Source organism: Macrotis lagotis, chromosome 2, assembly GCF_037893015.1.
Source record: "Macrotis lagotis isolate mMagLag1 chromosome 2, bilby.v1.9.chrom.fasta, whole genome shotgun sequence".
NCBI classification, from domain to species: domain Eukaryota; kingdom Metazoa; phylum Chordata; class Mammalia; order Peramelemorphia; family Peramelidae; genus Macrotis; species Macrotis lagotis.
This window is the reverse complement of record NC_133659.1, coordinates 216917853-216934033: the sequence shown is the minus strand read 5'-3', so window position 1 is coordinate 216934033 and position 16181 is coordinate 216917853. Positions and strand designations below refer to the sequence as shown.

The 16181-nt window shown below is 34.3% G+C and overlaps 1 protein-coding gene and 1 long non-coding RNA gene across 3 annotated transcripts in view; one reads left to right on the top strand and one right to left on the bottom strand.

The window, feature by feature from the left end:
• Nucleotides 1-10011, top strand: part of LOC141514182 (uncharacterized) — a 31622-nt gene extending 21611 nt beyond the window's left edge. Inside the window, exons 2-3 of the long non-coding RNA XR_012475964.1 lie at nucleotides 5610-5695; nucleotides 9578-10011. This is a non-coding gene — a long non-coding RNA (uncharacterized LOC141514182). The remainder of the gene's footprint in view (nucleotides 1-5609; nucleotides 5696-9577) is intronic.
• PRKCA (protein kinase C alpha) overlaps nucleotides 1-16181 on the bottom strand; it is a 487054-nt gene that overhangs the window by 66744 nt on the left and 404129 nt on the right. For both annotated transcript variants that reach the window (XM_074224747.1, XM_074224746.1), the window contains one exon: nucleotides 3513-3656. In XM_074224747.1, the coding sequence (XP_074080848.1) occupies nucleotides 3513-3656 (144 nt within the window). The remainder of the gene's footprint in view (nucleotides 1-3512; nucleotides 3657-16181) is intronic.

Below are 16181 nucleotides of genomic sequence, written 5' to 3'. Positions count from 1 at the left end.
TTTTGCATTTTCTAAATTAGGGTCCAATAATAGCCATTTTTAAGTGATAGAAAATCCTCTAGAAGATCTTTATGATCTTAAAACTAAGGGGAGAAGGTATAATAGTAGAAAGATCTCTGAGTTCCTCACAATAGGGACAGAAATTTTTTTCCTTAAAAGAATCTTTGAAAAAATTTTTTTGAATACTTGAAATTTAACTGGCTCTAGGGACTAATGCTCTTGCCATTGCGTGAATTTCCTGGTCACCTTAGTATAAGGAATAAAAACAATCTGAGACTTCAGATCAGTAGCATAATTAGTACTGAGAAGTTATATTTATCTGTTTCAACTATCATTTGCTTAAACATTTAATGAAGTTCTGAAAGTTCTGTTGAGGACATTTCAATTTAGCTTTCATCCCCAACTTCTAATCTCTGTCCTCCCCATATTCACCCAAACATGTTATTTCTATTTTTATAATGCCTCTTAATTCTACCTTCATAACATTCATCAATATACTCCCTTGTCTTCTTTGATATTCTCACCATCCTGATACATGTCCTTCTGTACCTTATGTCCAGACTATTGAAATAGTCTAAAGATTGATCTTCCTATCTCAAATCTCTTCCCATTTTAGTTCACTTCCCACCCAGATGTCAGTGATTTTCTTAAAGCATAGATCTGCCCATGTCACTCCCATTATTCAATAAATTTCTGTAGCTCCCTGCTTCAGGATCTTCAGGATAATATAAAATCCTCTGGTTAGCTTTTAAAGTCTTATACCACAGTTCTCTTGATAATTGCAGCCTTCTTACACTTTCCTCCCCTTTTAAGTACTCTACCATCAGTGACACCAGCCTTCTTGCTGTTGCTTATATACAACATTTCATTGTCTGACTTTCTTACATTTTTCCAGGCTGTCCATTAAAGATAAAATGCTCTCTTCTCATCTTTGTGACTTGATTTAGCAGATTTGCTTCCATTAAAATCCTACTTTCCAAAGGAAGTCTTTTCCAGTTCTCCTTAATACTGATGCCTTCTCTTTGGTATTAACTTAAATTTATCCTGTATATATCTTGCTTGTATATAGTGGTTTTCATGTTGGTTCTCCCAATTAGATTTTTGCTTTTCTTTGTATACATAACACCTGGTATCTCAGAAGGGGAGCTTGTGGATTGGACAGAAAATTATTGTGATAAAGTCTTATTTTTAGGGGCAGTTAGATGGTACAATGGATGAAGTGCTAGAATTAGATGTGTCCAATTCAAACTTCAGATGTTTACCAGCTGTGGGACTCTGGAGAAATCCGCCTTAATTTAACCATCTGAACAATTGAGATAATAACAGCACCTACTTCCCAGTGTTTTTAGGAGATTAAAATGACGTATTTGTAAACCTTAAAGATTATATAAGCAAAAACTGTACATATTATTATAATTATATATAACTATAATAACTATGTAATAGATAAATTATAGGTTATAATGTAACTATTAGCTATTGTGATATGATTATTTTTGTGATAGCAATTGTTACATGTGTGTTCTACTACTACTACTACTACTACTAGGCTGACCCTGATGAAATCAGATCAAGTTTTCTCAGAAATGAGCATTTTATTGATCTCTTTTGATGTTTTTAAGAATTGCTATTATTTCAAGGAAATGTTAAAAATTTTAACTCAACACAGATGAATGAAAGCTATAGATATTGTAATAGCTGTTAGATTGGGGAAGTGTTTCAAGGATCCTTTAAGTCCACAATAAATTAGGTTCAATCACACAAAAAACAATGTGTGATCAAAAATTAAAAACAACGTCAAGAGGTTACAAAACACCACTAATTAATACTCAAAATATTCAAAGATTTTTCAAATCTGGAAATTAAGGAGGTATAGTGCATTTGGGCATCTTAAAGTTGAAAGAGCAGTGAGACTAATAAAATAAAAAGTTCTACTATCCTTGTTATGAAGAGAAGTTGTTTTTTCATGGGGAGGATGGAAAAAATGTAATTTTTATTAATCAAATTCACATTTCCATTCAAGAATACACCAAAACTGTTGTTAGAAGTCTAAGTGAGTCTCTCATCAGACTATAAAATATCCACTCAAAAATAACCATCTTGGGCATTTTTGACTTCCTCAAAATCTTGTTGACATTGAACGTGAACTCTGATAAATATGTTGATATAGAGATAGAATTTTTCTGGAATTCTAGAGCTTGTAAATGGAGAATACTGATAATTGAATTATAGATAGAAGGGACAGTAGGATGATGGCACTTTACAGATGAGAGTAATTAATGCTCAGGTAATTTAATGCTCATTGTCTAGATCTTCTAGATCAACTATAAAATCCAAATTGGCTTTTAAAGCTCTATATTTATATCTAAAGTTTCGTAACTTTCCTGTAATTCCCTTCTATGTCGTCTACAATTCAATGATGCTGTCCTCCTTGCTATTTTTCATATACATTACATTTGCCAACTTCATACATTTGCACTGGTTGTCTACTATGATTGGAACACTCTAATTGTCAGGTTTCCTTCAACTCTTAGCAAACATCTCACTTTTTGAAAGTAGTCTTTGCCAGTCAAATGATTTACAAAGGGTCACACAGCTAGTAAATAGTACCTGAGGTGAAATTTGAATTCAGGTTTTCCTAAACCTATGCCCAGCAACCTTTCTCCTAAGTCACACTATTGTGTATTAGAGAGACTTAGGAATCAACAAATCATCTAGATTGCAAAGCTTGGTAATAAGATTGAGTGTTGGAGAAAATAGAATGAGTTCAGTTATGTACACATTTTTTTTTCCGAGACGCCTATTGGACATTAAGTTCAAAATCTCCAATAGCAGTTTGAAATGTATGACTGACTGAGAAAGGGCTATTGGGAATCATCATTTAGAGATGATTTTTAAACCTGTGGAAGCTGATAAGTCTATTGTGTGAGAATGAGGAGAGCCATAACATTTACAAAATGAAACATTGTAACTTGGACCTCAAGGAATCAGAGATCTCTCCTTAATATTTGCTATAATCACTCGATGACTCACTTATTACAGCAAGTTTTAACTCTGATTTGCTTCACCACATTGAATTTTATCATAAATTGGCAACCTTCTCAATGTGTCTTTCATGAAAGGTTAGTTTTTTTTAAACTTTTGACTCATTATTCATGAAAGTCAATAAATAGAAACCTCTGACTGAAGACATCTTAACAGTTTTATTACATCGTCTTTTATTTGCTAATGTTGTTTGAAAGTGATAGAAAATGAAACTGAATTAAATAGGTTTTTTTTTGAAAATGCTCTTATATAAGGAAATTAGGTAATGGTCTAGGAAATATTTAAGATACTAGGGAAAATGAAGTGACTCTAGCCCTGTATATCATTGTCTGTGCTATAACCTTAAATATCCTTTTCCATCTTGAAAGTAAACATTCCTTATTTGAGGAGAATGGAAGAAAAGCTATATCAACCAATTTTTTCCTTTTTTTCTTTTATATGTAGTTAGAAGCATACAACTTACTTACCTTTCCAAAACTACCCTTCCCCAGTACCATGAGAAAATTAAAGTCTGTGAGTTTGACTCTGTCAAGGTTGTTGGATGGTATATTGGATTTTCTGTCATCTGAGGAACTGATCACCTTATTACCAGCAGGGCCAAGCTTGGCTTTCTAAACAAAAAATTCAAATACAAGAAAATTAATCCTATTTCTAGTAAAAAGAGATTGTAACTAAGGTTGACTGCTTTTTTTTTTTAAGTTTTGCAAGGCAATGGGGTTAAGTGACTTGCCCAAGATCACACAGCTAGGTAATTATTAAGGGTTGGAGGCCAGATTTGAACTCAGGTACTCCTGATTCAAGGGCCAGTGCTCTATCCACTGTGCCATCTAGTTGCTCTTGTTTATTGCTTTGAGGAAAGAAAAGATAGTCACAGACAGAGGAATTAATATTAGATGACAATGAATAGATTTATTCTCAAAGCCATCATCTATAAAGAGGAATAAAGAGTTCTGCTTGCCAATTACACAGATATTTATCTCTTTCGGTATTCAAACAATAAAAACAATCAGAATTATTCTGCCAAGTACAGGGCACTCTTGTTCTTGACCCAAAGAAGTTTCTTCTTGGGGAAAAAAATATCATCCTCTTGGGTGTTCAAGATAAAAGTTAAGATACCAAATTTGTGATTTCATTTGTAGAGATCCCTACAAACTCCTCCCTCAACCAATGCAGATCAACTTTCTCTTGCCCAGGGTCATTCAGCCATTTTATGTCAGATGGGGAGAAGAAGAGGTTAACCCAGGTTTTCTTGGCTTCCTCTGGCTTTCTAATCATGGGGCCATGTGCCCTTTCATGATTAAGGAAGTAGAAATTTTTCTTATTGACATATTTTTATATTTGAGGTTCAATCTGGGTAAAGAACATTCTGACAGTTGGTGCCATTTGTTAAGAAGAGATCTTATCACTTGGAAAAGCACTGCTTAAAGTCGCTATTTGATGGATTTATGGCCATTGTTCAGTTTCAACCACTGTGTGGTAACAGTAATAAGAGGAACATACACACAACATGTAATATATAAATATGTAACATATATAATGTATTTTAATGAAAAACTGAACTCAAGTAATTGCTAATTTTAGAATTGAATTTAAAAATTTCATTGGTTCTGTACAATGTAGGAAGAATGCTATGAAACTAAAAAGCACCTAAATTCTGAAATGCAAACTGCTTTAAGTTTTACAAAAGAACAAGATAGATCCTAGAGAAACCAATCTCTTGAATTTTTTGCTTGCTAAACCATAGTTAAATCAGGATCATCATTATCTGTTTGGTTCCATTCCAAAGACAAAAGTAAAATGCAATAAGGTAAGCTTGTATAGGGGGAAGGATTTTCCAAAAAGGTATTGAAACACTGGAGAGTCTTAATTAATTGAATCATGGACCCAATTAAAGAGGTAGGAACTAGCTAAAAAATACTATGCTCAGGTAAAGTAGATGCATATGCAAATAGCTACCAGATTCAAGAATCTAGGAGAATTATTCATGAGTTGGTTACAAAGAGGTGTTAAAGGCTCTCATAGAACCTTCCAAATACAGTGTGCTCCTTTGTTGTTGTTCAGTAATATGTGAACCCATTAGGGATTTTCGTGGTAAAGAAGCTGCTGTGATTTGCCTTGACCTTCAGTTTATTTTTCAAATGAGGAACTGAGGCAAACAGGGTTAAGTGACTTGTCCAGGGTCACACAGCTAGCAAATGCCTGAGGTCAAAATTAAATTCAGGAAGATGTTTTCCTAATTCCAGACCCAGAACTCTATCCAATGAGCCATCTAGTTGTTTCTTATGTTTCTCATATAGTTATCAACATGCTTACAAGATGATAGTTCTAATGTTCTCTTGACAAGATTTAGCACAGTGTCATGTTGGAACTGTCAATGATTTAGTGGGCATGAAATCTTTTTAGATTTTTATGAGACAATTAAAGACAATTAAACAATTAAACTGTGATTCTTTGTGTAGCTGAAGATAGTTCTTTGAGGACAGCATTGTTAAATATTAAGGTCTGGAATTTAAGGTCACTGGAATTTACTGAATAGTGAGAGTGACATGATTTCTTTACTTTAGGAAAATCACTTTGGAAACCGAGTTGAAGATGGATCAAAAATAGGGAGAAATTTAAGACGGAAACAAATTAGAAATCTCTGGTTCAGGTGAGAGGTAATGACTCAGTGGTAATGTCTTTACAAGGATGGTGACTGTGTAAGTGAAGACAAGGAAATGTAGAGGCAAAATGTTATAAGGGTAGAAGGAATGAGATTTGACAAAAAATTGGACATATAGTATGAGAAGAGGAAATATTGAGATTTTATACTTGTATGTTCAGAGTTCAGTTATTTTGCATTTTCATTCATTCAATATGAGTTTTTAAAAATCTGTTTTCTCTCATTTAGGTGTGTTCAGTTACATAACCAAAAAAAAGTGTTGAAGGCTGATGACATAGTATTTATTAAATGGCACCTACATAGTACAGTGAAAAAAAGCTCTGCACCTAGAGTCAGGAAGACTTGAGTTCAAATCTGAACTCATACTCCCTGGCTATGTGACCTGGACAAATCATATAAATTCTGTCTGCATTGATGTAAACAATTATAAAATGGAGACAATAACCACCACCACTATAACAAATACTTCCCCAGAGTTTGTTTTTGTAAAGCACTCAGGCACTTAAAAACATAAATTGTTTTCCTTTCTTCCTACAGTGTGTAATGCACTGTATTTAGAAGCAAGTAATATAAAGAGAACAATGAAACAATCCCTTCCTTGAAATAATTTTGTTGTAGGGTTAACCAACATATGTACACAGAAAAGTATCTTTTGGAGAAGGAAAGTTTTGGAAGAGGGAAGAGTCCTAGCAAATTCAGTCCCAATAGCTTTTGAAGAAAAGGAAATCTCAGGTTGCAAATAAAGGACTCACAATCCTTGGTTACTTATGAATTTGAAACTAGAACATGGGCATCACACTAGTTGGAAAAGTCTGGATAACTCCCTGGGAAACATAATTATGTCTACTGAAGGGAGAAAAAGTCCATTGGGTTAGCTATCTTTGAGCATCTTATGCCTTTTTTTTAGGTTTTTTCAAGGCAAATGGGGTTAAGTGGCTTGCCCAAGGCCACACAGCTAGGTAATTATTAAGTGTCTGAGACCAGATTTGAACCCAGGTACTACTGACTCCAAGGTCGGTGCTTTATCCATTATGCCACCTAGTCGCCCCTAAACATCTTATGTTTTAAAAATAATGTGGCATCATTTCTTGAAGATCAGATTGGAATAAAAATATGACAAGTTGGGATCTTGAAATTCCAATAGGAACAAGTAATAAGTTTCTTAGGAAACATTGGGAATTTTGGGTGCCAGCATTCAAATATACAACATGTTACTCTCTTTTTGCCCTCCAAAAGCCAAGGTAGGAAATGATTCAAAAAGATTGACACAGAATAATTTTAATTTGTTATAATTTGCACAAGAGTAATAGGAAAGCTCCAAATGGAGTGATTCAGGCTTTTTAGGTCCCAAAAACAGTTGGATAGACTTCTCACCAGCATGAATTTGTTGTCAATGATAGCTTGAAGGCCAGCATGTATGGGAGTGATGAGCCATCACTGAGTCATTTTGTTCAGTGAACAGTCACAAGTCCCTTGTTACTTCATTGCTATAAACAGTGTAGGCAGTGTGAGTTGGTATAAATGAGATATGCAAATTCTATTTTGACATTTAGTTTCCAAATCTATAGGCTCTGGTGAATCTTAAATGGAATAATATATAAAAAATTCCAGCAAACTTTTAAGTACTGTATAATGTCAGTTATACTACTTATGATTATTGCAAGTAAGGAAACTATAGATATTTCTGCATTATCTAAGTTTAATCTTAGAAAAAGACTGCTAAGATAAGAGAATTTGGGGGAAAGGGGGAGAACTCTAATAACTTACATTCAATAACTTCTATAAATAGTGTAATATTCTTTACAGTTCCCCTCTTTTGCTATATACAGAGCAAGAGGAGGTGAGAGCATATGTATAGAGATAAGAGTACTGCAATTAGGGTCTAAAAGACCTAGGTGCAGTTGAAAAAAAAATCTTTTCACCCTTCATTCTTTTTTTTTAGGTTTTTTTTTTTGCAAGGCAAATGGGGTTAAGTGTCTTGCCCAAGGCCACAAAGCTAGGTAATTATTAAGTGTCTGAGACTGGATTTGAACCCAGATACTCCTGACTCCAAGGCCCGTGCTTTATCCACTACACCACCTAGCCGCCCTTCACCCTTCATTCTTGAAGAAGACCATGATATCAGGAAAATGACAAGCACATGATTCGGATTTGAATAAGTGCTAAGTTATGAGCTTCACTTTCTCTTCCAGTCATCTTATATCCAATGGCCAGAAATGAATCAGAAATATTAGAGATGGTCATAGATGTAAGGTAATTAGAATGAAATGACTAGCCCAAGGCCCCACAGCTAGTACATGTATGAGGCTGGATAAGAACTCCTGTCTTCCTGACTCCAAGGTCAGTACTTTATCCACTGCACTATCTAGTTGCCCCAGGTGCAGATACTACCTCTGAAACTAGCTATATCAGCATAGGAAGATCAATTAGCTTCTCTGAGACTCAATTTCAGTATCTGTAAAAAAGTAACAATAAAGTCTATAGTCATATAGATCCCTGTAGTACAGGGATGTTGTGAGATTCAAATGAAATAACTTGTTTTCTTAAAGTCTGGCAGAATGATAGATGTTATCCTCTTTTTTTTTCTGAATTCCAATCTGTAAACAGGACTTTTTATATATTTTGCTGAGTAAAGAGGATGGAGAGCAAGAAAGACTTGCTAAATGTACTGGAAATGCATTTATTAAGCAACAAAATTTCAGTTTCAATTATTGTTGTAGAGAGGCTGCTGGTGAGGACAGGATTGTGCATTAGACCAAGAAACAGAATAATCCTTGAAATATCTGTGTACTTCGTTTTCTTTGCAACTAAGTGAGAAACCCAACTTTTTGTGGTGGCCAGTGTGGTGGAAGATTGAGAATGATAATTTTCAATATGGGTTTAATATTGGCTAAAGTGGCATTATGACCTTATACTTCTTTGAAAACCAGACCTAGATGGAGAAGTGTGCATCACTAATAGCCACTATAGATCTTAATGGACACTAAGGATGAAGACTTAAGTAAAAAATTGTCAGTGCTGGAAGGGATCTTAAAATACCATAATAATCCAAAAATTAAGTACTAGCTTTATGCAAGGTATGGGATGTATAGGCAATGAAATGTATAGTAGCTTACATTCTACTTAGAATTCTTTCTTTACATTACCATATGATCTGCTATTATATATTCATATGAACTGCCAATATATCCTGAACCTTGTCATTTAACTTTTGTTGAATGCTTAAGACCACTAGTTAGTCAGCTACCAGTCAATCAGCAAGTTTCTCATAAGTGCCTACTATGTGCCAGGAAGAAAGACAAAAATGGTTCCTGCCTTCTAGGAACATAAAATTTAATAGTGAAGAGAACATATAATTTGTAGATACATATCTATATCTATATCTATATCTATATATATCTATATCTATATCTATATATTTATCTTGTTCAGTCATTTTTCAGTCATATCCAGCTCTTCATGACGGTTTATAAATAGGGATAGGGTTTTGGAAAAGTTAGCCTATAGGGTTACATTCAACTCAAAGAATTCTATGACTATCCAGAATATGAATATAGCAGGGTTTCTTCCTTTTTCCCTTCTGCCTCTTCCATAAGTAGATGCTACTGAAACAGGCTAACTGAAAGCAAGGGAGGCAGAAGAAGTACTGTAAGGATCCAAAGAAATATTGCCCCAGCAAGGTAGTATATTTATGACTGACTGGTATGTATAAATATAAAATAAAAAATATATATACATATATTTATATATATATATAATTTTGAGTTATTTGTATAAAGACTTCACTTATACTGCACACTCTTTAATATAATGAATGATAAATTAAATGATTTATCAATAATGATTTATGAATTATATATTGACACCAAGACCAGATTTGTCTCATGGATAGCACTACAAGCAGGATGGGAATTCAGGGAAGTCTGGAAGGTCTCGCATGAACTGATGCTGAGTGAGATAAGCAGAACCAGAAGAACATTGTACACCCTAACAGCAACATGGGAATGATGGTCAACCTTAATGGACTTGCTCATTCTATTACTGTAACAATCAGACACAATTTTGGGGTATCTGCGATGGAGAATACCATCTGTATCCAGAGAACTCTGGAGTTTGAACAAAGATCAAAGACTATTACCTTTAATTTAAAAAAAAAACCTGTTATCTTATTATGTAATTTTGCTGTCTCTTATACTTTTTCTTCCTTAAGGATATAATTTCTCTCTCTCATCACATTCAACTGAGATCAATGTATACTATGGAAACAATGTAAAGATTAACAGACCTCCTTCTGTTGGGGTGGGGTGGGGGTAGGGAAGCAAGTTTGGGGGAAAAAATTGTAAAATTCAAAATAAAATCTTTAAAAATTAGTCTTTCATAGTCATTTGGTTTTAAGATGTGTGTGTGTGTGTGTGTGTGTGTGTATGTACATATTTGGAGATAAAGCTAATGTGGACAGAGCCCAGCAACAGAGATTTTTTTGGGGGGGTGGCTAGGTGGCACTGGCCTTGGAGTCAGGAGTACCTGAGTTCAAATGCGACTTCAGACACTTAATAATTACCTAGCTGTGTGGCCTTGGGCAAGCCACTTAACCCCAATGCCTTGCAAAAACTAAAAACAAAAAACCCAAAAAAAACCCCCAAACAGATCTTAGGAAACAAAAAAGCAAAATGCTAATTGCTGATGTCATTTACTAAAATAAAACACACATTTGAAAGAAAATTTTGGGGTGTTGACTGTGTCATTTAAGAAGCTAAAGGAGAAAGGTATTTAAGAGAGTATTAAAAGAAAAAAGAGAATAGGGTAAATCTGTGAAATCAAAAGATTTTAATCCTTTAAAAATGCTCTGACCAATACAGGAAAAGTGGATTTTCCCTCTCATGTCTATTTTAAATGAATAGGAATTATATCCTAAGATCTAATAAGTATTTGAATCTCAAAATAATGGTGTAAGAAAGAGCAAGCCAAAATCTTTAAATGAAAAATTCCCTTCAGAGACCACAATCTCTTTGCCTTTCTCCTGTTCCACTTCCTTGTACCTATGGCTCCTAGTCTTTTTCTTTATTTTGGTGTCTGGTTCCAGGACCGTTCCTTACTCTCTCAGTCCATTAACTCCCTTCTGGTTTTGATTGCTTCTCTACTAGCCTGGATTCCTTGGCTGGTTTTCATAAAGAGGCTCTGGTCACCTCCTTAACCTTTTGCTGTACCTCCACTTACCTTACCCCTGCACTACCTATCTTTTCCTCCTAGGTTTGGAGCTGTGATCAAATAAACTCAGACCTAGCTCCTTGATAGGGGATGCCAGTCTTCTTTTTTATTGCTCTACTCACCATTCCCATCATTTCCTGGTCCACCTGGAACCTACCTGGCAACCAACTAGCAATTCATTTTGTCTCTCCCATTAAAATGTATGCTCCTTGAGAGTAGCAGCTGTCTTTACTTTTATATTCCTGACATTTAAGACAGTGCCTGCCACATAGTAGGTGCATTAATATTTTTTTCAGTTATTCACCTTGGTAAATGAGCCTACTGATATAGAGTTTTCAATGCCAAAAAAAGAAAAGGAATTTGAGTAGGGGGATGATATAATTAGACCTATTATTTAGGAAAATCACTTTTCACAATTTATTGGAGAATGAATTATAGAGGGGAGAGACTTGAGTTGGGGAGATCTTTTAGAATTGTAATATTACAGGTAAAAGTTGAGAATAGTCTGACCTAGGATAAGTAAGTAGATAGGTAAGTAGAGAAAAGGAAATACATGAAAGAGGTGTTTTGAAGTTTGTTGCTTCTTTCCTTCATATCCAGTTCTTCATGACCCATGGATCATAGCAGGCCAGGTCCTTCTTCCTCCCCTCTCTTCCAAAGCTTCAGCTTCAGTATTTTATTTTTCAATGAACACTCTGAATTAATTTCTTTGATTTGATCTTCTTGATGTCCAAGGGACTCACAAGTATTCTCCAGCACCATAATGTGGAAGCATCGATTTGTGTTCCTTATAGTTCAACTCTCATAGTCTTACCTTGCTACTGGAAAAACCACAGACCTATATTTGACTATATAGACCCTTGTCAGCAAGTTTATGTCTTTGCTTTTTAGTATGCTATCCAAATTTGCCATAGTTTCCTTCCAAGGAAATTTTAATTTCATGACTGCCTTTGCATCTGCAATGATCTTTGAGCCTAAAAGTATAAAATATGATCCTGCTTCCCTTTCTTTTCTCTTTATTTGCCAGGAAGTGATGGAACCAGTTATGAAGGAAGAAATGCCAGAATTTAATAGTAGACTGAATGTGTGAGTATACTATACTATACTATATATATATATATATATATATATATATACATACATATATGTATATATATATATACATACACACACACACACTATAATTTCTAAGAAGGGGAGAGTAGAAAAAGTGGACAGAACAAATCCTACAAAAGTAATAGAAGTTGATTAGAAGGAGATCAAACCTAAGACTTCAGAGGGATTTAACCCTATGGTAGCGTACAGAGAGAATAAAGAATGAACAAATAAGCATATGATTCAGAAAATAAAATTCAGAGAAGAAAAGTAATAAATAGACCAAAGTAAAGGGAAATTTCTTGGGAAAGAATGTCATTAAAGAAATTTACTAAAAAGGACTTAGAAAGGAAGTCTTTGAAATAATCACTTAAGCAGATAAGGAAAGAGAAAGGAAAAAGGAGGGAAATAGATTACTAAATAAATTTGAAAAAGTAAAATGAATAATTTAAGTAAATTCAGAGAACTTGAAATAGGGAAAACAATAGGAGTGAGGGAAGGGTAGGAAGAGTTTGTTACTAACATCAAAGAAATTAAGAAAAACTTGTTACAAGAGCAAATCACTGATTTAAAAGAGGGAAAAAATTAATACAAAGGAAACTGTGACATATTTAGTGGATTAAACAGTTATTGCATGTTAAAGTAAAGAATGACTGAATGGATTTTTTTAAAAAAGCCCAAGCTTGGCAATTTCATTGATATAGATTATTTCTGATGAAAGTTTCTCCTAGCAATGCAGATATGCAATTTGTAATCTCAGGGAATTACCTAGTGACAACGAGAGATTATTCCTTGCCCAGGATTACACTATCAGTAGGTATCGGGTAGCACATAAATCCCAATCATCCCTACTCTGAAGCCAGTTTTCTATCTGTGATGTCATTAGCCAAGCTGTATCTCAACAGATGAATCTGTTGCATAAAATAAATGTATCTAAAAAGTAAAGATATATACAGAATCAAAATCAAAGATTGGAATAAAAATTAGTGCATCTGGTGAATCCAAAATAGCTGTAGTTGTAATGATGTCATCAGATAAGACAAAATGCAAATTAATAATAATAAAGATACATAAGGGCACACTATACTGTGCATAAGGGAACCACTCCTGCAAAGCCAGTTGAAATTATTCTAAGAAAGAATATATATATATATATATATATATATCCCACTATTAGGCGTAAACTCCAAGAAGGTCAAAGGTGGAATAAAAAGGCTCCTACCCTAGTATTTAAAGCTATATGTTTTTTTTTTTTATTGATGGAGCAAAGGATTGGATGAAAGTAAATGCTCTTCAAATTAGAGAATGGTTAAACAATGGCTCAACAAATGAGTTTGACACAAGTATGTTTCAACGAAATTAATGGTGCAAGTATGTAATTGAAAAATCATAGTATAAGAAACAATGACTACAAGGAATAGAAAATTATGGGAAAATTTATATGAACTGATACAAAGTGAAGTAAACAGAGCCACATACATACAAATGTACCCATTTATGCAAACACACAATAGCTACTGGAAAGAACCTAAAAAAATAGAAACTTAACATTGTAATTATGACAAGCAAATTTGGCCTCAAGGAGACATATAAGGATGTAACTCTTGTCTTTTTTTTTTCAGAATCAGGAGACAATGGGTATAGGATAATATGAACTACTGTATTTTTTCAATATGATATTCACTTTTGCTGATTTGTATTATTCATTGTTATAAGGAATAATACTCTAGATAAGGGAAAAAAGAAATATCAAGAAATAGAGGTGATGCCTCTCAGACTTGCCAATATGACCAGAAATGATAATGATCATTATTGGAAGGGTTGTAGGAACTCGGGGACACTGTTGCATTGTTAGTGGAGCTGTGAACTCATCTAACCTTTCTGGAGAGAAATTTGGAACTATACCCAAAGGGCGACAAAAAATGAGCACACCCTTTGACCCAGCAATACCACTACTGGATCTATACCTTGAAGAGATGATGAAAAAGGATAAAAATATCACTTGTACAAAAATATTCACAGCAGCCCTGTTTGTGGTGGCAAAGAATTGAAAATCAAGTAAATGTCCTTCAGTTAGGGAATGACTTAGCAAACTGTATATGTATGTCATGGGACACTATTGTTCTATTAAAAACCAGGAGGGATGGGAATTCAGGGAAGCCTGGAGTGATTTTCATGAACTGATGCTGAGTGAGATGAGCAGAACCAGAAAAACACTGTACATCCTAACAGCAACATGGGGGTAATTATCAACCTTGATGGATTTGCTAATTCCATCAGTGCAACAATCAGGGACAATTTGGGGCTGTCTGCAATGGAGAATACCATCTGTATCCAGAGAAACAACTTGTGAAGTTTGATCAAAGACCAAGGACTATTACCTTAAATTTAGGAAAAAAAAAACCCTGATATCTTATTGTCTGATCTTGCTATCTCTTATACTTTACTTTTCTTCCTTAAGGATGTGATTTCTCTCTCATCACACTCAGTTTGGAACAATGTACACCATAGAAACAATGTAAAGACTGGCAAATTGCCTTCTGTGGGGGGTGGGGGGAGGGAAGTAAGATTAGGGGAAAAATTGTAAAACTCAAAATAAATAAAATATTTGATGAAGAAAAAAGAAATTTTAGAGCTGAAAGGAACTCTATAAATCATCTCAAAAAAGAAATAGAAGCGATGAAGAAAGATATCAATAATATTTAAAAATATTTATAAAGGAATGTTTATGGTGCTGGTATTAGGTAATGAGATGATTGCTAAGTGAAGGAACATACAATGTTCCTTTAGGTAAAAAATTTCCTCACACTTGATATAACAGATCTCTGAGCAATTCCAAAACTTTGGTCTCTGATAAAAAACAAAGTTTATACATGAGAGTTGTATTCTTGGAAGAAAATGCTTTTTAATTGTCTGGAATTGAGTCCTTTGACTTTCTTTTTTTGGAACCAAGAGACCAGAAGGTTATAGACCAGAAAGTTAATCATGAAGGTGTAAATCATAAAACTTGTTCATAAAGTATGTCTCCATTCACCAAGATAAATTTCAATAGTCACTAAAAGAGTAAAATAACATCAATATTGCAATATTGCAGGAACTCTCTTAGACTCTCATTAGATAGAATGATATATGGGCTATTGATTATTAAATATAGTAGAAAATGTTAGTTCAGCAATGATCTTTTTGGTTTTTCAGATCTTAATCATATTCTAGGTATTTGGAGGAATTCAGTTACTCTAAAATTTCTCTGAAAGGATCCAAAAGATATTCCTGCTCAAATCTTGTAAATGTCCTGAGTTTGCAGTTTCACTGGATGCAAGAAGTCTTTCTTTCTGGCCTTAGAGTGGTATTACATTATCTTTGAGGGCATGATTGGTAGAGGAAGAGAGGGAGAAAGAGGGACCAGGGTCCACGGTTTGAGTAAGCTGTCCAAGACCAAATATTAGATGTTCAAGGAGCCTTGGTTCTGTCTTTGCCCTTCTTCCCCCAACAATGTTGCATATAGCAAGAGCCCCCCAATTTGTTCTTTTATATTCCCTCATAGAACTTTACAAAGTGAACACCCAGTAATAACTTATTGATGAATTACTCTGAAGGATATCAATGAATGTTGAGGGGGACTTCAATTATCCACACACATCTCTGTCTCTTTCCCAAAAGTAGAGCAGTTAACAACTTCTTGATTGCTTTACTGATAATTCAATACTTCCAAAGACAGGGAAAACAAGAGGAATTTCTATTCTGGATCTAATTCTTACTAGTAGAAAGGAAGGAAACAGTTGCTGAGTTGTAAATGGTGAGAATTCTGAAAGGAAATAATCACAGTCCAGAATGTGATAAAGATTCACCTGGAGAGGAAATGACAAACCATTACTGTATAGGAAAATCCTGTAGAGGGTCACAAAGAGGACATGACTGAATGACTGAACAACAACAATATGATAAAGGAGAGGAAATGTAGATATAGTGTGAAATGCACATTAGAGTTTAATAAAGTAGACTTCAAAAGAGTCAGAGTAAGATAGGAATCCAAGGACTAAAATTCAAAGGGGAGAAATCTGTTCAAGAACAATAGGAGCTTGACTTTAATTCTTATGGAAATTTTAGAAAAGAATGCTAAAGAAATGGTTAATAAACATCTAGAAAGAGTGTGTATAAAAGGTAATATGCC